We start from the raw sequence: 23,806 nt of genomic DNA, 5'->3' as shown, positions 1-23,806 counted from the left end.
ATTACAATCAGAACGGGTCAATAAGGATATCATCGATTTCTACCTAGCAGATATTGCCCCTCATGCCATACAGGGGAATCCTCCGTCCAAAACAAGTCACATGCAGGAACTTCCCCAAATAGCATTTGACTCAAACATGCGTCACAATCATAGAAGGGGTCACAATGTTTTGATGTCTCGTATAGGTTTTATACCTTAAATCAATTTCAGAAGAGAGTCCGACTCAAGATGGTTCTAAACAGGCTAGAAATAACAAGATTTTCAATATTTGGAAAAGATTTCTCTTTTTGTTAGGAAGTAACTATAAATACTGTGTTTTTATTTAACATACTTTTATTCGATTTTAAGCCTTTTTTATTATTGCTAAACCTATTTGAAGACTTAAACTAAACATAAAGCTATTTTTATCACTTTTTAGATCCTGTCTTCTGTACCAAGATTGAGCACAGAAGATCGAATTAGGGCAGTAGTTTGGCACGAAGAAGAGTATATCTGTAACAAGATTGCCTTAAAATTGAAGTAGCACGATTCACAGCGCATCAAAAAGTACAAAGGGACTGGTGGTGTGGATGACAGAAAGGGCAGAGGTAGGAAGAGGGTCATAACATTGAGAGAAGACAGACTGATTGTTAAGCAATCTTTGAAAGATAAGAAAAAACATCAAGGATTTTAGCAAATAAGGTTAGAAATGCTCATGATGTTAAAATTAGCTCTAGAACTGTTAGGAGAAGACTAGTTGACAAAAGTCTCAAGTATTGCAGAGCAAAAAAGAAGCCCTTATTGAGTGAGAAAGCAAAAACAAAAAGGTTGGATCAGGGAAGGTGGCATCAAGACTATGACTGGAGCAAAGTTATTTTCAGTGATGAGAGCAGATTTTGCTTGATATGTGACAGGCCAGTTTATGTGACAAGAAGGAGTAGAGAGGAGTACCTTCCACAGTGCTTGAATCCAACTGTTAAACATGGAGGTAATCGGATAATGGTTTGTGGCTGTATCACAAGCAAGGGTGTTGGACGTCTACACAGAGTTGAGGGTATAATTAATGCAGCCCATTACATTAAAATTTTGCATTTCTATGATCAATTACACTGCACATAAATTAGACATCATTTTAAAGAGATACATTACCAACCTTTACAACAGCATAAAGAGGCATGTTCCGGCTACTGAAAACATATTTTGAGTGAATTATGTTAAACTCCTAAGAAAATGCATTGAAAATATATCCAGAAACAACCAATGTTTTCTCTGTGCTAAAAAACTTACACATAATGGTTCAAAATTTGATTTATCTAAGGCAATTGGCCAAATATCTTCCGAACTACAGGGTGGCCTGTTAAATTTGGCCAGTAGTGATTCTAAGTCATTTGAGACTGAATTAAGCGATCAAAACATATTGTCTACACCAAATTAAAAAAAAGTTAATTAAACTCCTTCCAAAAAGGTTACCTACAGAGACTACAAGGACTGGTCTCAGTTGCTTTTGAAGATGAGTTAAGGAAAAATCCGATCTCAGCCCACCCATCTCATGTGGTAATTTTTAATCAATATTTTTGAAAACACTTGAAGCAAATGCATGAAGATCTGCAGAAGGCTATGACGAAAAAAATCAACTTTGAAAATATAGCAAACAATAGCAAGTGTGATGATGATGTAAGAAATACCAAGGATCAGAGAAACCTTGTCATGAAACTAAACATTCCGGCTAAAAGCCAGCATTTTATGTTGATACACTGAAAACCATTCTGTGAAACCTTTGTTTTCAAATAAAAATCCTACGAGTGTAAGATCACTTTAATTGAACATGGTAGAATCTTCCCAAATAATGTGGAAGTTGCTGAATGCCTTAATGAGTTTTTTTTGTAATGTTACGTATAAACTTGATATTAACCCCCTTTTCCAGGTACAAGAACAAATGGTTTTCAGAGCAATAAATAGGTACAAAGATCGCCCACCTGTGAAGGTACATAGATAATTACCCTTGGATTCTCTAATGTAAGTCCAAGTGAGGTCATGAAGCAGATAAATTTGCTTGACAAGAATAAATCCAGCAGTGGGAATATTTCCTTCGGTTTGTTAAAGGCAATGAACAGACAGTTTGCCACTATCTAACAGATTGTATCAATCTAGGATTGCAAGTTTCTCAACGAACTAAAACAAGCTAGGCTCAGCACTATATTAAAAAATGATCGAAAAGTGTCTTACTTGCAGCCTCTAAAGTAAACAAAAGAATTCTAAAATTTGCCCACACTTTCAAGACAAGCTCTCCATAATCCTGCATGGTTTCAGAGAAGGGTATAGTACGCAACAAGCTTTGATAAGGTTGTTAGAAAAATGGAGGAAATGTCTTGAAGCATCAGGCATAGCAGGAGCAATTCTAATGGATTTATCTAAGGCCTACGACTGCCTGCCTCATGACCTCCTAATCGCAAAACTGGAGACGCATGTATTTGATTTCAATAGTCTTTGTCTAAAGTAAAGCTATCTGGATTGCTGCAATCAAAGGTTAAAGATTGTTTGACATGAAAATGCTGCAAAAAGAATAAAAAGTGAAGTACCACAAGGGTCCATCGTAGGTCCTTTGCTCTTTAACATATTCATCAATGATCTAGGTCTCATAACACTAGACTCAGTGATCTGTAATTTCACAGATGATAACACCATATACTCACGAGGGCTAGATCTATCAATTCGGAAAGACATCTAAGTAGATTGCTAGAATGGTTTGCAAATAATGACATGGTAGGAGGGCTAATGAACAATAGTACGCTGATAGCTGCTTTCTGGGTTATTTTTTTATTGCAGTCGCCTTGGACGTTTTCTTTTGACAAGCTGATATTGTATTCTGGCATTTATTATGGCTCGATTATGTCATTTTTGTCAATTTGTTAATTGGAAGTAAGTCTGAAAGATGAGCACCAGATCATATCCTAGCAATACAGCAAAGAAAATAAATGTGCTGCATATGGTTTTTATAAATGGAAATACGTGGTTGAAAATGGAGAGAAAGTAAAGAGAGATATTCACTTTTTGAATTTTTTCAAAAGATCCAAAAGAGATAGCAATTTGGTGTAACAAGATAAAAAGACAAAATGGCAAAGATGGCTTCAAAGTTACAAGTAGTGTCTTATGTGATAAACATTTCCTACCTGAGCATTTGAAAAATGCTGCAGGAAGCAAAATACTTTATTGGCAGAAAGGTATAATACCTGGAATCTTGGAGGTCCAGTGAGAAGGTGATATTAATGATCAAAACCCTGCATCTGTTGAAGAGTCGGCAGCTGTTCAAGAATCTGATAAGTCTTTGAAAGATTTTAAGAGAAATGAGCTAGAGTAACAAAACACAAAACTTAGAGAGGAAAGCAAAGAAATTCTGAAAACAAAGAATGAGCCTCGGTGTGAGAATGAAAACCTAAAGGATGAAATTAAAGATGTCAAGGTGCAGCTACAACTAATGACAGAAGACAGGGAGGTATGCGATTTGTTAATTGAGAAGACTTAAAGAAATGGTAAACTATGCTGTCAATTTACTGGGTTTTCTACTTTGAAAAGAATGCAATCAACTTTTGATTTTTGCATCGCAGGACAAGATAGGGAAAACTCGTGATGCACGCATCAAAGACAGCCAACATTAAAGCCGGATGACCAAGAGCATTGAGTCCTTTTGAAGGATACATGTTGACCCTTTTCAAGTTGTGGCAAAACTTTTCCTTTGAACATTTGTCATTCCTGTTTTAAATTGGAGTGTCTACCTGCAATAAAACATTTTTGATGTTGATTAGTTTTCTGTATTTAAGGCTTAGCATGAAGTGTATATTGCCATCTAGACAAATGTTGCAGCAAACTAGGTCCGAAACAACGGAAGAAGAATTTCCTAACACAAAAGAGTTAATGCTCAGAAATCTTTGTTGAATGCCCAAGTAGTCTCCGTCACCAGAAGATACTATATTTATCTTATAAAAGGCATGTTACGCTGAAGATTCTATTTGGTATTATTCCAGGTGGTGGCTTCTCATTTATAAGTGCATGCGTTGTAAGTAGCATAGCAGACAGAGAAATATGCATTAAAAGTGGTTTGCTTGCAAAAGAACTATGGGGACCAGGTGATGCTATAATGGCAGACAGTGAATTCACAATTTCAGACTTATTGGAACCATTGATGTGAAATGATGAGAACAACTGTCTACTTCAGAGACAATAAAGAGCCAACAAATTGCAGCAGACCACATGGATGTGGAAAAAACATTCGCATGTTTTAATAATTTTATAGTTTTAGATTCAAATACACCAATAACAGTGTTTGGGAAAATAAATGAAATTCTAACTGTTTGTGGCCTACTTTGCAATTTTAAAGATCTTATAGTATCAAAATGATACATACTTATATCATTGTAGCAGTTTTCTTACACTCACTTCTTTGGTACGGAAAAAAGGTAATGCTACAGATATTAATATAACTTGAAACATACATATTTTCAAAAAACACATACCAGGCAATTGTTCAAATGAAGGCTGCCATTAGCTAATGAAAGTAATCATGCATAGTGAGAATTCAAAATGCCCACATCAAACGGAAGGCTTGCATATAAAGGAATCATGAGGTTAAACCTTGCATATAAAGGATGTCTCAGTTACAAATCTACAACATTAAGATTAAAATTAGACATTTGAAGCCAAGGGAAAGAAATGCTCAAAACAAAATTCTGATACTCTTTCTATCAGTACTTAAAATGATCCTTACCAAAAAAGACTCTGTCAATGGCCATCCCTTTAAAAGTATGTACAATAAAGTCACACCAAGGTGCCTCTGTTAGCCCCATCTGGAATTGAATTTTGTCAAAATATCTACATTCTTTGCGTAATTTGAAAGATTCCCCATACTTGACACCACAAAAATCTTTCACAGCTACTGCAGTGTCAACAGAATCGCATTCCTTGTCCTCTTAAGGGCATTTGACCTCAATTATTCCAAAATTATTACTCTTTCGGCTGTCAGAATCCTTACCATCAGGTGTGGCAGCAAATGTAAAATTTTCAGGAGATATCCAAAGTCGATAATTAGAAATAGTTACTGGTCTATTGCTTAGTTTCATGTAGTTCTCATAAGCTGCTAGGGCGAATAGTTCAGTTTTGCACAATGCTGTTTATACTGACCAATGTAAAATGTGGCATAATTTTGTATCTGATAGACATTCTTATATGGCCAAACACATGAGAGTGGTTTACACTGATAGACACCATTACTGATTTGGATGATCCCATTTTTGATAAATGTTCTCATAAGCTGCTAGGGCAAGTGGTTCATAATAAATTTCATGGTCAAGATTACTTTGAACATAATTGTTTGGCTGGTCAAAATTTTGCTGCAAAAGCTGTTCTGCAAGCCGTTGGAAAGATACAGATGTTTTGATTTCGATCAAATCATTACATTTGGACGCTGTAAATTGTAGCCCTCTCTCAGCCATCAAAATCCTATTTTTGCTCTGCTCAAAAGTGGCTGCCTCAATTTCATTTGATTTCTCAATGCTGACTTTCAAAGAATCTAAGACAGCTACTGCTTCTCATCTGTAACATTGTGAACACATTCAATATAACTCGCAACAGGTATTGGCAGTAATGGGTAGCCAAAGATTGTTACAGCAGTCTGAGGAATATCCTGAACATCAACTGTTGTGTAGACTTTAAACACATGTGGAAGATGGGCATAGTGGAAAGCAATAGGACTGTCTAATGGTATTGGACCATATTTTGTAGGCACTGAGCTGTTGTAATTATTAGCCTGTATCAGACTCAAAGCAGAAATTGCTGGATTTTCTGACCTCATATCATTTAAGAATTTTTCCAATCTTTCAGAGTCAACAACTCACACTGCTTCAGCTCTAGACTCATACATTTTAGAAGATATTCCTGATTAAAGACTCAGCATCATTTCTAATGCAAGAAGACAGTGGTTCATCTGAATACATTAGAATACATCAAACCACAATCTATGTATGTCTTAAACATCTCAAATGTAAATATAATATAATCCTTATTTTTAAGCTAAAAAGCTAATTTAATGAGAAAAAACTAATTTGCAATCATTGAATCTTATTTTGAATCTTTATTCGGAATGAAATGGCAGTTCCTCCATTTTATAAAGCCAGGTTACTTAACTCATTCACTCCCATAGAAACTATAGTCGTCATCCCCTGCTAAACATTTGAGAACAATAGCGCCTGTAGTCATCACTCATTTTGTTCTGTTGTTTTACAGTAGAGACTACAGTTATCTAAAACAATGGTACTTTTACGAAAACCACATTTGATTGGCTGATACAAACTTTGTAGTCATTAAGGCACATGTTCAAGCATTAAAACAAAAACAAAACAATATGTGCTCATTCTAACAAATCTTTAAAAGCATGTTCAAAGGTTTGACAGTTGACTTTTGCGTTTGCTGCCATACTATCCTCGAATAAACTATATATGAAGAAACTATGGCAGACTATTTTTCATTTCCTGTAGCGACGAAGAACTATTTTATGGCTTCTTAAGATGAAGAATTGAAGTTAGAACCGGTGGAGAGACGGGGGGCATTGATGCCAAAGAAGAGAGCAATATAGACATCGATGGTTCTTCAGCTGATTTGCTAAGCCTAAGTAACATGGAAGACAGTGAGAGGGGAGAGATCGATGAAGAAATCATCACAGAACAGGGCAATTGGACAAAGAATTTGAAAGACATTGACAATTTTGTTGAGTTTACTTCATCAGTTGGTCCAGCAAAATCCCTGGGTGAAAATGGAAATGAGATTGACTTTTTTGAACTTCGCTCTCCGAAGGTACCACATCAGCATTGAAACGAACAAATATGCTCTCCCCAAACAGCATCCTCCAATGGTTCCAGACAGCGACTGGTATCCATCAACTGTCAAAGAAGTCAAACTTTATCTGGGAGTTAGAGTTTATATGAGCACTGTGAACTTTCCGTCATTTGGGCAATATTGGAGCAGATGTCGAGGAATAGATTCCAAAAATTAATGAATACTTTCATGTTGCTGATAGGACAACGATGCAACCTAAAAGTTTGCCAGACTTTGATAAACTCTTTTTAGTGAGACCTAGCCTTGATGCTGTTCACAAAAACTGTTTGAAAGCATATAACCCACATAAATGTTTTGCTGTTGATAAGGCCATGATAAAGTTTAGAGGGCGTTCCAGCTTTGAACAGTATTTGCCTGCCAAACCGACAAAATACGGCATCAGATTAGGAATGAAAGGAGACCAAGTGAATAGGTACTGCAATGATATTCGTGTTTATCCAGGAAAACCCACAGGCAAAGAGCCAGAAAAAAATCTTGGTCAGAAGGTGGTGAAGCAGCTTATAGAAAACATTGAAAACAAGGGACACCACAGTTGGACAAGGGACACCACACCACACTGACAACTATTTTACCACTGTTGCGGGGTTTAAGGAACAGTTTGATAACGGTGTTTATTTGTTTGGCACAAACAAAAACAAACACAAAAGAGCTTCCAGAAGAAATGAAGGGGAAAAAATTTGCAAGGAAGCTGGATCTTACATCCAGTTTCAAAAAGGGGCATCACAGGTTCAGGAAACAGAACTGCTCAAAGAACCATCACCTAAATCAGGCTGAGTGGCAATCAGTTTTACATGAATTTGTGTTTGCTCTCAATACCATTGTCAGTAAGGCTACTAAATGCGTACCTTCCTATTTTTCGCCACACCGCCGTACTCCCTCAAGATATTGTTTTTCAGGGAGTTACTATTGACGAACACAAACATTTAACAGTGAGAGATTATGGAGAAGAGGCTAGTTTTGTTTTAGCTGATGTTTCCAAACAGATCGTGAAGTCATTGGAATTAAAGAAACAAAAAATGCACCAATACCAAAAGGACAGCAGGTATGATTAAAGACAAAGTGGGTGAACATAAAAAATTAGCTCCTTGTTGTACTTGTCGACAATCATTAGCTCCCAAATCCAAAAGAAGCTCCCAAATGGTGTTGATTTTCAAATCAAAAGCATCACAATGAAGCAAAATTAGTTCATCACGATAGACTCTCCCCAGTAATTTCCAACAAGTTACTGTCAGCAGACATTGTTCCAGTGTCACGCCATTCTTAGAGAGACGAAGACACTCTACCCTGCTTTCATGATTATTCTTCAGATAACAGCATGTTCTCAGATTCGGATTCCCCTTATTCAGCTTCTGAAGACGATGATGTTGATGTTAATAGAAGCCAAGATAACAATCTATGTTATCCTAAAGGAATTTGGAGATCAAGACTGTTCCAAGGATGCCTTCCTTGGACTGTATTGACTCTATAATCAAATATAGCCTGTGTCGTTTTTAAATTTTCATTATGTTCATTGTTTTGTTAGAGAGGGGGAATGTTGGAGTCTGGTGTTACCCCCTGACACCTATATGTATATTTTTTTAAGGCTAAAGCAGAAATCACTATCACATCCAGTTTTCTCACTTTATTCTCAATTAGTGACTTAAGGGGCGAAATTCAAGCAATAAGTTTTTCCTGGTTCATCGTTTATAAAATCCATTATCAGAGACAGGGGTTGGAAAATTAGCGACTTGCCAAAGCCAATGCTAGCACTTACATATATTGAATTTCCCATTAAGAATGCTGGTTCAGCATTACACAAATTTTTGATTTGATTCTCAACCTTTTTGTGAGATTCTTTCTTTGTTTATGAGTGAAGAGCCCCAACCTATCCGAAAAATACAAAACCAATATTTACACCTACCATAGATCAATAACAACATACCAAAGAAAATTATCCCACATTAATGCCATCAAGTAACAAAAACTTAAAACTTAAACCAAAAACATAGTGTTCAATATTGAAAGGAATTATCGAATTTTTAGGCTCTATCTATTTGAAAGTAAATTTTCAGTCTTTATATATTTCAAAGCGGGTTTTCAGTTTCTATCTCTTCCAAAATTTAGCAAGATCAGAAATAGACAGCTATATTGTAATCTTTAGGCCAATTGAATTATCTGAGATTATACACACTGCATGTGATTCTTCTGGTCAATTGAATGTGATTCTTCTGGTTGTGTGTTTCTCTGCATTTGCTGAGAATTGAGTTTATCGCTGGCCATACTTTGTACAGCTTGTCATAGATGTTTCCTTTTTTTGGCTGTTATCATTGAAATGCAGGAATCTTCTCAAATTCTCAAATTTGTATCAACAATGAGAGGAATGCGTGTTTCTGGTGACCAATACATTCTATATTGAGGGTAGTTTATTACTCCCATCCTGATCAGAATTACGAAAAACTGCTCAGTTTCTTTTTTATCTGTCTGGATTGATCTTCCCATACATTGAACAGAATATAGATTTGTTTGTTCAGCTACATGGCTCATCAACTTTCTTTCAAACAATGAGTAGAAATACTTTACAGAAGATGGAATCTCATCTGGTGGAGGTGGGTAGGCAGAACAGCTATATGATGAATCTACAGTAACTGGTTTCATATGCCTCCATCTGACGCTATTTTTGCCATTGTCTTTTGCCTTTACTGTTTTTCTTGCAGCCTGTACATTTTGGGTTCTGGGTCATCTTCACTAGCAGGATCAAGACATTCATCATCAATTTGAAATAGAAGATCTTCTGGTTCAATGTCATCCTCGTTGTCATTATCAAAATCATCATCATCACATCAAGCAATTAATTTTGTTGTTTGGCAGCAAGCTTAAGAAGTGAAGGGTTAAAGGTAAAGTTGGTTTGGAAGTTACACTTCAACTTCAAATCATACATAAAGAAACAAGCACAAATATATCTTACAAGTATACAATGTTTATTTTCTACCTGGTTTTGTGACCTGGGTTGATGTAGCAACTGGGGTAGGATGTTGCAATGCTTCAAATGAAATAACTACTGTTTTTCACTTCAATTGGGAGAATATATATGAGCATCATGATAATAACGGAAAAATAAGTTTATCAAAATAGAAGATTATCAAAACTATATTTTCAAAACAAAAGACAAACCGAAGAAACTATTTTAACACATCTTCTACATGTACAAACTTTAATCAGATTTAAAGATAACATAAAGTAAGAGAAAGGAAGATAAAATGCTAGAATCCAAAATTTGAAAGCAACCGAACAAATATTCAGAGCAAATAATGAAAACAGCTAAGCAAAGAAAATTATCAATTAAAAGGTTCTTCTGATGTCTACATTGGATATGCAAGTAATACACAAAAATCCCAATCAATATGATGCAAACAATTTTGAAATTTGTGTACTTTGTTAAAGGAACAGTTTCTGGGATTGAGACCTCATTCATAAACTACATCAAGGCAATTGCTGTCTTAAAGGATAGATTTGCAAATAAGCAACTCATCATTAACTCCCATATAGAGAACACCATATAAAACAACTTTGAGCGTGCCAAGTTTATAAACATTAGCATCAATTTTAGCACAATATGATGGGCCACTTGTACCCATGATAAGTTTCCAGAAGACTTGCTGTCACAAAATATGTTGACAATGAATGGGGCCTAGATACACTCTTGGCAGCTTTAAAAACTGAACTTAATGCAAAAGAACAATGAAAAGTAAAATTTAATGTAAAAAATCCTGGTGTTCCAATCGAAAATGAACCCCATGTCCAACTGCCAATGACTGCAGCCTTGTGAAGTGATAATGGGAAAGTGACTTGTTAATCACCCATCCGCTAAATACAATAACATCATGGAGCCAACATTAAAGTAGTTGATTTTTCTAAGAAAAGGGCAAAGAAAACCACTCATCAAATAATTGTTCAAGCAGTCTTTTCAAGTAAGCAAAGGCATAATACAAGTATTTGTCATCAGGTCAATTGCAATATATGCAATACAGAAATGCTTTTTCAGATCAATAAGGAACCTCTGAATACTCAAGAAATTTTGAAGAGAAATGTAATTTTTGCTGGAAAACATTGGGCGCTATTCAAGTGGTTAGTAATTTGCCTTTATCTTCAGAAGAAAGGAATTCCATAAGCAATTCCCCTCATATCGTTTCAATGTTGGTTGATGACAAGAACTCTTTTCTTTTGCAAACAGGAATGGAGTATGTTTGTAGTTGGATGTGTTCATTTCCACTGTAGTTCTTCTCCATTTTCAGAGAAGTTTATCTCTGAAAATGAGAAAAAGGTTACTTGTGACCTAAATGTAACCTCCGTATTTTGTAAACTAGATTTTAACAAAGGCTATCATCAATTGGAGCTTAACAAGAACCACAGAACAGTAAAACCTCTTTTGCTCATTGCAAATTAAACCAATTAACTGGTTTGATCATTGGTGTCAACTCTGCTGCTGAAGTATTCCATTATGAAATTCAGAATATGCTCTGCATAGGAGGCTCCCAAAATTTAAGCAATGATATTATTTTATACAGACAACAGAGAAGGATCATGATGAAACACTGTCCAAAGTCTTCAAACAACTAAGCAAAAAGCAACTCACTTAAAGGGCTCCGTGCAACGCCAATGCTCTGTGACCGCAAATATGTTTCCTCATGATTGATAATTTCAAACTATCAAAAATTAACATGGCTACCCTGCCGCAGGAAGTTTTTGTGAAGCTTTTCCTTCCCTCCTCAAGCATTATGTATGTTGGGGAACTTAGCACTGCGCGGCATCATATTCCCACGAACGCATGACAATATGTGTTATTCTTGTTGTTTTTCTGTAACACTATTGACTTATTTGTTAAGCTTGTCACTTCCTTATAGCTGCAGATCTAAAAAGTCTCTTGTTTGTAAGTTGTTCTCTCGTTGTAAATTTGTAAATACACTGTTCCTTTCTCAATTTAAAAGCTCACTTTCCACGTGATTCACAATCTCCAAGTCCTCCTCCGTCACAGCTACGTTCGCAGTGGTACACAAACACACAACTCTACACAAACTTTCCCACAGTCAACCCATATATATGTTATGGCTATTTCTACTTATTCCCCCTGTAGACATTGATTTTTGCCAAAAGAACATTTTTTGTAATTCTCTTGTATCCGGTTTCATTCACAGTTAGACACCCAAAGCAAAGAATAGAAACAGTCAATAAAGTTAATGACAAGAAAGCTCCAAGTTTTTTAGCTTTGATGCAACAACAACCTCTGGATAATGTTGCACAGATCTTGATGATGTTCTTGACCTGGATAAGACAGACCAGTTGTTTGAAAATATTGACAAGGAATCTCCGGATGATGTGATGGTGGAAACTGTAAATGAAAGTAAATTAGAATTTTATGGGAATGAAAGTATGGACACAAGCACTTCAGCAAATATATATGGGTCTATTTATTCCCCAATTGTTTCCAATGCTAATGAAATGACGGCAAAAGTTCAGTTTGTATTCAAAGACTGACAAACAGAGCCCTTTACACATGACAGAACAGAAACTTCTTAGCAACACAAGAATTTTAGTGTCAATGGCCAAAATTCAAGAGCTCAAGGGGGACATATATTTTGAATCAGTAGGTAAAGGGGAATTTTGTATGCAGAAAAGTATATTTGAGTATGACACAGAGACACTGTTTTGGTATTGAGATGGTCATGCTGTGATAATCATGCAGGACTTTGGAGATCTTCAGAAGTTCTCTGCAGGTCAAGCACCACAGGCATTTATCTAAAAGATACTCTGGTTTTTGCATGCTTATTTTTATCTGGCAACAACTACTCAAAGATCGGCTTGTTTTGCAAGTTCTTAAATTTGAAGATACCAGATGCTACTCCATTTACGCGGTCCATAGCCCTATAAAAAGAGATGGAAGAGAAAGTGTTCACAGTTTTGAATCCATACAAGGAGTAGTGCCTAATTGAAGATTGTCGCAATGACTCACCTGGCTTCAGTGCACGATTTTGTGTGTACATACTTATGGAGCAGTTCACAAATGTGTTTGTTAATTTGGAGTTCCTCGATTAATGTGAAACTAAAGGTATATCGCCAAATATGGAGTGCGAGGGCCTCAAAAGATCACTGTTGCGGCTCATGAACAAAATCTCAATTTCAGAAATTGCAACTGATGCTTCTTCCTCGATAATAAAATGCATTGAAACATTGAAAGGTATGTTTAAAGATAATTTATATCAGAGTTTCTCTAAATATCATGAATTCATTCATCTTCAAAAAAGTTTTTTGATGCAACTGGTTGGTTTTTGCCTATTGATAATATAGTAAATCATAGATACAGCAGTAATGTACCATATATACATTATTGAAACTTTTATCAAATAAAGATAACAGTAACTTCTCTTTTGAGAAGATATTTTCAAAATTTTTAAGACCAGAAAGCCATTTTTTAATTTTGTACCACCAAAAGATTGTTTGCAAATTGTGTCCAGGAAAATAGAATTTTAAGAGTCACAGATCAGATCACTTAGTCTTGTTTAGTTGAGTTCTTATTGCTCTTGATGCCATGTTTAAATATGTAATATACGCATTAAAAATTAGATTTACATTTATTCTAGGTGAAAATCCTAAGTTTAAGTCGCTGTTGCATAGTCTGGATATGTGCCATAAAGCCAAGTCATTAAGCAAGAGTCTCCATAAAGCTGCTGGGGTGAAAGGAAATGAGCCTTTAAAGATATCATTAACCATTTCTGGTATGCTTGCCAAGTCTCCAATGGTAGTTCAGATTACCTAAGAGATGTGTGGTTTGGGGTTGCTCATCTTGTCTGTGGTGAGCATGAATGGGCAGAATCAGCATGCAAGCATGGCCCTCTTTCTACATACAAACCAAAAACCACCCAGGACAAAAATTCACCTGCAGTAGAGGCAAGCTGTGTTTGATAAGAGGTTCACATCAAACCTCGATCACTATGTCCGTTTTTAACAAACAGGCTCTTTGGGGAATTTTAATAGTATGCTAACGAAATATGCACCAAAAAGCAAAGCATTTCAGTATGTTTGTTTCTAGCACGCATAATTCTTACAACAATTGACTACAATATGCATCTGATGCGCTCCCAAGCCAAGAGTAAAGATCGCTTTCATCAGTACAAGAAGAAGTACAACAGAAGAAACAGGAAATACCATGCTGAACCAATTAGAACAAATATCTTTACATTCCTTCTCTACTTGCAGCCATTTTGCATAACAGGGTGGAAAGAAAAGATACAGTCAACAAAAATGTGGTTAGGAGAGGCAATGACCCAAAATTTATATCCCCAACTATTGATTTGTAAAACCCTCCTCCTCTAGCACAAGAACTTATAGAAAATAGGATTTCTCGCATTAGATAAAAACTTTTGCATTGATAAAAACAAATCATCATTTAAAGAGTAATAAATTTTCTGGGCAAATGAGCTAACATCTAAAAATGATGATTTTTCGTATTCCAGCTTTTTGAAAAACTTTGAACAAGTTTAACTCTGTTTTTGTCTTTTAATAATCAGTGATGCTTGTATCCCATATATGTTCCATCTGGCGATGGATAGAAGTTTCTGATGACTGCGAGATACAGGAAGGCAGAATTATCCTGTTCCCTGACACCATTTTCCATATTCCCATAGAGAAGTTGATATGCTGCTTTAGGTTACGAGTTATTAGAGAACTTAATTGGCCCTGCTCGCATATCAGATCTAGCTACTATCTGCATCCTGAAGACATCCCTGTCTAGGCAAATCTTTTTAAACATATAATATGATGTGACACATATCCTTCTGCCACAACATATTTTATCCTCCTTATTTTTCATAGATACACAGATTCCACATTTACACCAATGCTCTGAGGTCTCAAGAACCATTGGATCCTCTGGATTCCTGATTACAAATATTAAATCTTTTACATATTCTAGGCTTCCTGCTCCACTTGCTGGCACCTCAAATACCAGTTCTTGCATCACTTCTGGTGCCAAGACATTGATTATTTCCTGCAAAGAAACTACAGTATAGCTAAAAGACTTTTTTTCATTGAACTTGTCAGAGCTATGTTTTTAAACTCCTGCTAATCATGGCATTCATTTATTTTGACATTTTATGCCTCCCTTTCCAAGACTTTAGTCCAAACAAAGGATAAAAAGTATGTTTATAATTTAAGAAATTTGTGTCCATTTCTGCAGAAAGGTACTGATACTAATTGATATACGAGAATTGCTTCCTAAAGATAGAATTATGAGTGCAACTGCTTTGCATGTTGGACTTGAGCCTTAGATGTTTGTATATAAAGTTATATTTTATATGTGAGAAGGGTCTACTGATTTTGTTCATATGATAACCTTGCTCCTTGGGCTGTGATATTTCTTGTTCCATCCTGTCATGCCCACTGTCCTGATGAGGTTGTGGCTGTTGGTCAAGTACATCTTGTTCTGTTCTTGGCTATGAATTAATGATGAAGTTTTCTCTTAAAAAGATCATATGCAATTGTACAAGTGCACGGAAAACCAAACATAGTTAATTTGAAATGCATTGTTTATACAGTTACGCTGGGTAAATTCCAAGACTCAATATTTTCTATGAAGCTTTTTGATCCAAAAACTTACTACTGTAGCAACTACTGTGGCAGGTTGATTTATAACTTTCAAATAATTACGCTACTTGCAAATCTGTTGATGACAATGTACCTCCAAAATCGATTTGGGGATAACCAATTACGTCTGAAAGTTTTTCAAACAATTTGCTAAAATTGCCGCACCGCTTCAAAAATTAACAAGTTGGATATTGAATTATGAACATCAAAAAGCACTTGTCTCGCTAAAAAGCTGCCAATACGCACTATGATCCATCAAAGGAAACCAAGTTAATACATAATCCTGTGATAGAGAGACCTGGTCTAGTCAGAAAGGGAGATTTGTAGAGCACCAGAAAAAGTGTAGGGAATGCATCTTTCATTTGTTGCAGAGGGTCCTTGTAGGGACTTTGTGAAATATCCTTTGGATCTTGAGGCTCCTTCCTTGTATCAGGTTCTGTTTCTGTCTCAGTTGGCGTCACCTTGTCTTATATTTCAGGTGCATCTGTGGCTATGTTCATGCTTTTGTGAAATCTACAATCATCTGAATCACTTTCACATTCCAGAAGAGAATCATCCAAAGCATACTAAGATCTCCTTCCAAATCACTCATTCTGTCATCATCATAGTTGTTATCATAAATAATAGCATCATTTAAACCTTCTTTAGCTGAGGACTAAGAGGAAGATGTTCAATCCTTATTCTTGTAGAATTATCATATTATATTGTGTAATGGCTAAATGATATTCTTACATTCTGGTTACCCTGCACACAAGGAGGGGGGGGGGGGCAAGGTAGCAAATTCAGAAACTCACAGCTTGTTGTTAAGGCTGCCATATGTACACTTGGTTGGTAAGCTGCACATATGCCTATGTCTGACATTGGTGGGAATGAGAATCAGGTCTCAAGCAAGACAATCTTTACAATAAAATATATGCTTTTGTATGCTATTTCAAAAAGTAAACTTTTTCAAAGTCAAAACATGAACATTCTATGAGAAGTCAAGGCCAAAAGATGAACTTTCTAATGAATATTCTATCAAACGTAAAATAGCAGGAGAAATTATGTATTGCAACTGATTAAGCAGCTTGATTTAGCATTGATAACCTTTACGGACTTAAACAGATGTATTCCACTTATCATTACTTCCCTGTGTTGAGAGTCTTCTGTGAATGGTTTCTGCAAAACTGTGAGTCTTTAAAGCTTAGGGAATTGCAGCAATCAAAAAATTGGTCAGCCTTTGCAATAAACTGTGCTGTGTCTAAAACATCACCAGATAGCCCATTTTACGCAACATAAGTGTTAAGAGCAGCAGCAACTGAGTGACTGAATACCTGGGATGCAAGTTTTACTTCCATCTTAGCAAAGCCATTTGGGTTAAGATGTTTTGCAGTCAATTTAGGAGCAATTCTAATCGCTTGTTGTTGATCTTCGGCAAAAAAGTCACGAACATCCTTCCATTTTGAAACTTTTTTGTTAAACTTAAATTTATATTTCATTAAATTATTTCTCAATGATTTCAAAAGATGTGGGGGGTCAAACATTGCAAAATATTTCTTTCTATAAAGGTTTCTCTACAGCAACACCCATATCATTAAAAAATGTAAGGAAATTTGATCCTTGATCAGAAACCAGTGCAAGTACCTCTAAGCCCATAGATTTCAGATGCCCAAGAGCTTCATTTATTATATCTTTCAACTTTAGAGAATCACAAGATTCATTAACAAGATAATATGCTAGAGGTTGCTTCCAATTGTGCACTATACCTCTCACCATCAATAGCAATGCAGAAGTAGCCAACTTTCCAGGGGAGATGCCTGTACCCAAATCTTCTAAGCCATCAAGTGTATCTTTTGATACATCATAAAATATATGTTTCTTCAAAGATATTCATCCATCAATAACTTGATATTCATTCAAACATCATACAAAACTCTCCAGCAGCAAGGAGAGACTTTACCCTATTCTTCAATTACGAACAGTGACTTACTAGAAAACCCAATGTCTGAAGCAAATTTAGAAACCATTCTAGTTAAGGTCCTTTTCGAAGGGGAGATTGAATGTTTTTGCTAAAAATCTATATGCACTTCCACTGATATGATATAAAGTTAAGCAACATGCCTTAAAACTTTGATGCTGACATTTTTGATGCTGAAAAATGGATTAATTTTTTAATGAAAATCAACATTGAAACAACACCCTCGAGTAGCTTCAAAGCCTGTTTGGCATTTTCAATTCTTTTCTTTTTCAAATTTGGGCATTTTCAAATTTTTTCATTTTTACTATGGATAGTTTTCCATAATTTCTTTTCGCGTGGTGTGTTTGAAGTAATGGAAGCAGATGTTTGGCAAGCCTCTGACACATCATATCCAATCGTTTCTGTGTTTTTGCAACCCACCATATTTATTGATGAATCTGCAATACCTATATGTTTGTGATGATCAGAAAATAAATGTTCAGTTATTGTATTCTAAGTATGAATATGTCTTCATTTAATTTTGGTGCATAAAGGGCTAGCAAAAAATGGAAATTTAAAAGACTTTTCTGCTCTAAAATTCCCTTAATAGGAGCAATCAATGATATTCAGTATTATCACTTGGTAGAATTAAGTGCCCTACATGTAGTCAAAGTATAATGTAATAATTTAAGCAGGTTGTTTATTATACAATTGAGTTTGATAATTTTTTCACATACATGGCTCAGTTGTTTTTATTGTTATCTCTTGTGGTTCCTTATCAACAAGAATTTCTGCAAGAACAAGGATCAATGAAAAAATTAGTATAAGCCAGACAACAAATTGATACCAAAAATTACAATTTTCTTTTTCAAGACCATTCAGTAAGTGCTTGTAAACCTTGCCAATTAAAATAATTTTTGTTGGAAGGGAAAATACTTGACCTCACTTTAATGTTACCATAAAAATAGTTTACTATCCAAATATGTTATTTGTTACCAAAATATAATGTTAGTGGTGGACAATAATCACCTACCATATGTATGGTCTTCTGAACTAGAACTGTCCTGGTCCTTTTTGCTTTTCTTTTTGTTTGTTCATTAAAAGAGAAAAACGTCGAATTTGTTATGCATCTATTTGAAAATTGACTATTCATTATATTTGTTATATTTTGTAAAAAATCATGAGGCAAGAACACCCTTTTCAGAAAGATTTCCACTTAAAATGTCTATTATTTCTTGTGAAAAGACAAAAAGCAGTTCCTTTTGTCAGTTAAACAAAAGCCTTTTCGCATTTTTGACATCACAGTCTTGTCTTCTCTCCACAAAGGAAACACCTGGCTCTATCCTGTCTGTAAACAGGACAGTGCTCTTTTCCATCAAATCGGGTGGTTGCTCCAGGACCTTGTATTTCTGGTGCTTTTCTTCATTCGTTGCTATTTTCTCCATTACTTCCTCCGCAAGTGCTTCTGCTACAAGTGAAGTCTTTTTGCTTTGTTTTTGGGACTTGTTTTTGCTTTGCAAGTCACCTGTACAAAATCCGTGCATTTATAAGACATGTTCTAAGAATCCAAAAAAAATCCTCATGTAGCCTTTTTTGCTCCTGTGCTCCATCTTGTAAAGTGCTTGGAATATACCAAATAGATTCACAAAGCCCATACTTCTGTTTTAGGCTTCAACAACTGCTGGTCTTGCTACCTCACTTGAAGACCATCTTCTGACTGAGTCAACTGGTTCTGTATATGCATAATTGGATGCAAATTGCACCATTTTGTTGTCGAACCAACAAACAAAAGTCAAACCTGAATTTAAATCAACAGAGCCATCAAAAGAGCCCCTGCCCTCTTTTTTCAATTCTTTTTCAGTTTTCAATTGGCATCCTCTCAATTTTCCTTGATGAAGTGTGCCAATTGCCCAAAACACTGACTCCTTCAATCTGAGTAACAACTCAAGAAAGTTGAAATAATTATCAAAATACAGCTTGTAATTACGACCCTCAGGCAGAGGTGCATGACTTAAGAACCATGTCACCAGCAACAGATCCACAACTTGGCATTGGGATTAGGGGCTTCTTCCATATCAAAATTGCAGCAAAACCCACTCTGTCCATTTCGAGAAAACAGCTTAAATCCTCATTTCTTCGGCTTTTTGAGCGAATATCTTTTCAGGCTACTTTGTCCTTTGAAGGGAATCATCTGCTCATCAATAGAATTGTGTTCTTCAGGCTTTATTTGAAGGCAGTTCTTGCTGAGCTTTTAAAAATAAGGCCTGATTTTGAATAATTTGTCAGTACGTAGGCTTCCTTGTGGAGGTTGGGTTGAATTGTCGAAAAAATGAAGGAATCTTTTGATTTCATCAAACCTGTTTCAATTCGTCACTTTTGCAACATTATCATACCTTTTGCAGTTCTCACAATACATTATGTACCTGGGATTTGCACAATTTTTAGCAGAATGTCAATGAAGTTTTTTATCTCTTGAGATGAAACCTCAATAGATTGTTTATTCAAATTGCATCAGTTGAGTTTTCTTTCTTGCTACATTAACTTTTAAAACTAGCTCTGATTGCATTATCCCTGTGTTGGCAAATCGAGTCAGTTGAAGATAAGTGTGTGGGATCATCAAAAACTGTATATCATAACCTAAAAATCTGAGAACATACTCACTTTCGAAACTGGTCATTTGGTTTTTTTTGAAATCGATGATCACAAGGTTTGGCATAAAATCCTGGCTTGAAACATGCAAGCTAAAATAGGCCAGCGAGTAGGCTGAGGTCAAGCAACGAATGGGAAGCTTTTTAGGGAACTGACCCTTTTTAGGGAACTGCAGAGAAGTTGAGATAAAACATTCCAAGATACCTTTTGTCTCCTTCTTCCAGCTCTTGCAACCTTACTTTGTGTGTAGGTTTCTTTGATTATTAAGCCACAGTTTCCCAGCACCCAAAAAACAGTGGAATTGGCGGCATGCCAATGTTGAATTGTTGACTGGCAGTTGGCATGGCAGCATGGCCTCAAGGAGCATTGCTCAATTTTTAAGCACTTAAAACACAGATATTGTTAGTTAATTAGAACAAAAGTTCAAACCTGCATTCTAAATAATCAGATTGCTTTGTGTTTCGATGGGGGCCTAAACTGAACTGAACTGAATTTTCATTGATTGTAGTTTATGGAACAACCACCTATTCCAACGGTCCTGCAGTTTTCAGTTCCACTATCTTGCACCATAATCACAAGGGAGCACATACTATCATCCCCCTTCATGTACTGGATGCTCTAGATTTATCGCCTTACTGCAATACTGATGTGAACACAGACGTTTTCTTAATGTTAATTGATTGCTAAAGGCCATGCTTGGCAGTCACTAGGAGAAAAGAACTTTGATTTTGAAGTAAGTCTCGATAGCATTCAAGAGTTCATTATGTCTGCTGTATTCACCATCGACAAAATCAACCACAGTAAACAAATTAAGATGGGAGCTGTTTACCAGAGAAAACATTGAAGCAAAAAAGTTACCTCCAACTTTAAGAGCATTGATTCCTCACATACAAAGAGCAAATTTTATTGCTGGGATTTTTAAGGGATATAAAACTGCGATTAGTGAAATTTAACCCTCTTCTTGGAAACGGTTGGCAAATGCAGAGGTGGATGAGGGTATGGAAGTACCAATAAAGTGCCTTGAGCTGCCAGCCGCACAATCAGTTCTTGAACTTGTCAAATGTGGATGCAAAGGTTGATGCAAGGGACGAGGGAAATGTTCGTGTTTGAACAATGGGCTGTTATGCACTGAACTTTGCAAATGTGTAGATTGCGAAAATATTAAAGACTGTGCCGCAGCTGAAGAGACAGAGACTGATTCTGGAGAGGAAGTCAAAATTCATTAACGTATTTAAACTGTTTGTTGTTCTTAAATGCACCTATATTCTCAGCAGCTTTTCAATGTTATCCACAAAAGCTAATGTTTAAAATGTTTTGTAGAAATTTCTGCTTTTTAGCAATCAAGGGACATCCCCTTCAACTTTTTAGCAATTAAGTCACTGTCACCGTCTCCAACAAATGTTGTATAATTTAGGTTTCTTGTTGAAACTGACCGTAAAAATATTTCTTTGGCACCTTCTGTCTCCATACTATCTGAGGACCCTGTATGATTAATACTGCAGTTTTGTTTATGGTAAATCATCTATTCTTTGTATACTTCTTGTGACATATTCGCAGCTCCATGTTTTATACACTCATGGCAAGTCATACTTTTGACCACAAAATCCAAAACTTCACCAGTTTTTACTGAAATGACAAAAACTACACCATTTTTGGAACCATGACCACCACGCTGCCATGTTCCATTCACTGTCACAGCAACTTTTGCTATAGGTGCACCATCCTCATCAGCTACTACATTTTCAGGCTCTTCCTCCTGGGTAATCTTTATAAGCCTTTCAGCAGCCTGTTTAGTGCATTTAACAGCTTGTTGATGAGCAGTGTTAGAAAGATTTTTCAAAATTACATGAAAGGACTTTGCATTTGGCGCCTTTGGTAAATCTGCAGATGCACAAAACCTTGAGAGACCTTCAAGCCCCAATCCTTTTGAGGCAGCATGTACAGCTCTCAAATTAACATCAAAGGTTCCTTTGGCTTTCGTCTTGTGACTTGAGACAAGCTCTGTTGATGTCTTGCGGAGACTACATTTAAGAAAAAATTGTCGAGCAAGTACTTTTCTACCATTCTCATCTTCAAAAAGAGTCAATTTGGATTTAGGATTTCTGCATTTTCCACGAATTGCAGCAGAACTTACACAATCTTGGATTCTTTTGACTTCAATAAGAGCATAGCCTGAGCCTTCCACTAGCCCCACCTTATTTATCCTTCCTGTCATAGCAGTTCTTTTCCTGGTTACCCTTCCTGCAAAGTATAGAGTTCTTCAGTCTTTTAGCAATTATATTTCTTACTTTTTTTCACGAGGTTTTCGGAGTACTTGAGCTTGGTTCACTGGCTATATTGGCATCTGCATTGCACAAACATTGTTGTTGGTTGGCAACACTGTTGTCGAAGAACGACCTAGGTCTATATGGGATGCACCTTCACTATCATCTTGGGGCCTTTTGTTTGCATTACAAACCCGTCTTTTCCTTCCTTTCTGTCCAGCTAAAACTCGCGTTTCCATCTCATTTATGAACTAAGCAACAGTCAAAAAATAATTCTTCAATTTGAAGAGCGCAAGTAGGACACAACTAGGTACCATAAATTACCTACTGGAAATTGAAGTTCACCATAAAGTACAGTCCAAGAGTAGCAAGAAGGCTTGGTTTTAGCTTTTTTGAGCCTGCACTTAACCTACAAAGAAGCTTGGTTGAAATCCTTGACGAAAGGTTTACCTTTCATACGAAAATAGGGTAAATTAGTACCCTAGCAAATGAAATTTGCGTTGCTATGGAAAATTTGTGATACCTGACTCTGAAAATGCTAAATTTTTGACATGTTACTGTTGGAAGAATACAAAATCATATCACAGCCTCATAAATCAAACGTTTTTGAAGCTTTTAGATAAAGAAAAAAAAATTACCAAATTAATCTGCATACGTCTACCTTAAAAGGAAAAAAGCCCCTGGCCATGATGATATCCCAACATGCATGATTAAAGATGGGGCAGATGAAATTTCTGCACCCCTTTCCAAACTAATTAACCGGTGCTGTGGGAAATCTGTTTTTCCTTGAAGCGAAAAAATTGCCAAACTGATTCCAATTTTCAAGTCTTGTGAAAAATCTGCATTGAATAATTACAGGCCTATATCAATGCTTCCAGTTCTGTCAAAAGTCATTGAGTGCATAGTACATCAACAGCTTTATAAATACTTGGAAGAAAATAAATTGTTTTCGAGATGACTATTCTGTTTTAGAAATAGGTGTTACACCCAGCATGCTGTTACACTTTTCTCTGACTCAATCAGGAAACCATGGATAGGGGTCATGAATAAGTCTGTCAAAGCAATCTTCCAACTTATGGAGAGATGGGCGTGAAACCTGATATGCATGGAGTTTTAAACATAGGTGTTTCCTTTGATGGGACATGGCAGAAAAGGGGTCATTCTTCCCATAATGGTGCGGGTGCTGTGATAGACCTTTTAACAGGTCTGCCCATTGACTCTGAAACACTGTTTAAAATTTGATAACTTCTGTTTAAAATGTACTGTCGGCCCAAATGAAACAGATACTAATTATGCTTAATGGTTTGAAAAGCACAAGGAAAACTGCCAGAAGAATTATGATGGCTCTGCCAATTTGATGGAGATGGAATGTGCCAAAAGGATTTGGGGAAGGTCCATTAAGAAATATTCACTCACTACATGACAATGCTGTCAGATGGACATTAGCAAAGCTCACAAAGAACTTGTTCGTAGCAAA

The 23,806-nt window shown here is 36.1% G+C and overlaps 1 protein-coding gene across 1 annotated transcript; it reads right to left on the bottom strand.

Annotated features, from left to right (window-relative positions):
- Positions 1–4,064: 4,064 nt before the first annotated feature.
- Positions 4,065–13,855, bottom strand: LOC148959128 (uncharacterized). The gene is made up of 2 exons (XM_089111454.1): positions 5,556–13,855; positions 4,065–4,944 (listed from the first exon to the last, which is right to left on the bottom strand). The coding sequence occupies exons 1-2, from the start codon at positions 5,822–5,824 to the stop codon at positions 4,719–4,721; spliced, it is 495 nt and encodes a 164-aa protein (XP_088967580.1). The 5' UTR covers positions 5,825–13,855; the 3' UTR covers positions 4,065–4,718.
- Between the last annotated feature and the right edge of the window lie 9,951 nt (positions 13,856–23,806).

The sequence above is a fragment of the Rhopilema esculentum genome, chromosome 11 (assembly GCF_057945365.1).
Source record: "Rhopilema esculentum isolate cy_ngs chromosome 11, ASM5794536v1, whole genome shotgun sequence".
NCBI lineage: Eukaryota > Metazoa > Cnidaria > Scyphozoa > Rhizostomeae > Rhizostomatidae > Rhopilema > Rhopilema esculentum.
Note: the sequence above shows the minus strand (reverse complement) of the source record. Positions and strands in the feature narration are given on the sequence as shown.

What these genes read in the sequence shown, in the direction of transcription:
- LOC148959128 (XM_089111454.1), bottom strand. Translation starts at nt 5,824, where the DNA reads ATGAGGTCAGAAAATCCAGCAATTTCTGCTTTGAGTCTGATACAGGCT. An exon ending in AATGTTACAGATGAGAAGCA is followed by an intron (nt 4,945 to 5,555) that starts GTAGCTGTCTTA and finishes CAAATGCCCTTA; the next exon opens with AGAGGACAAGGAATGCGATT.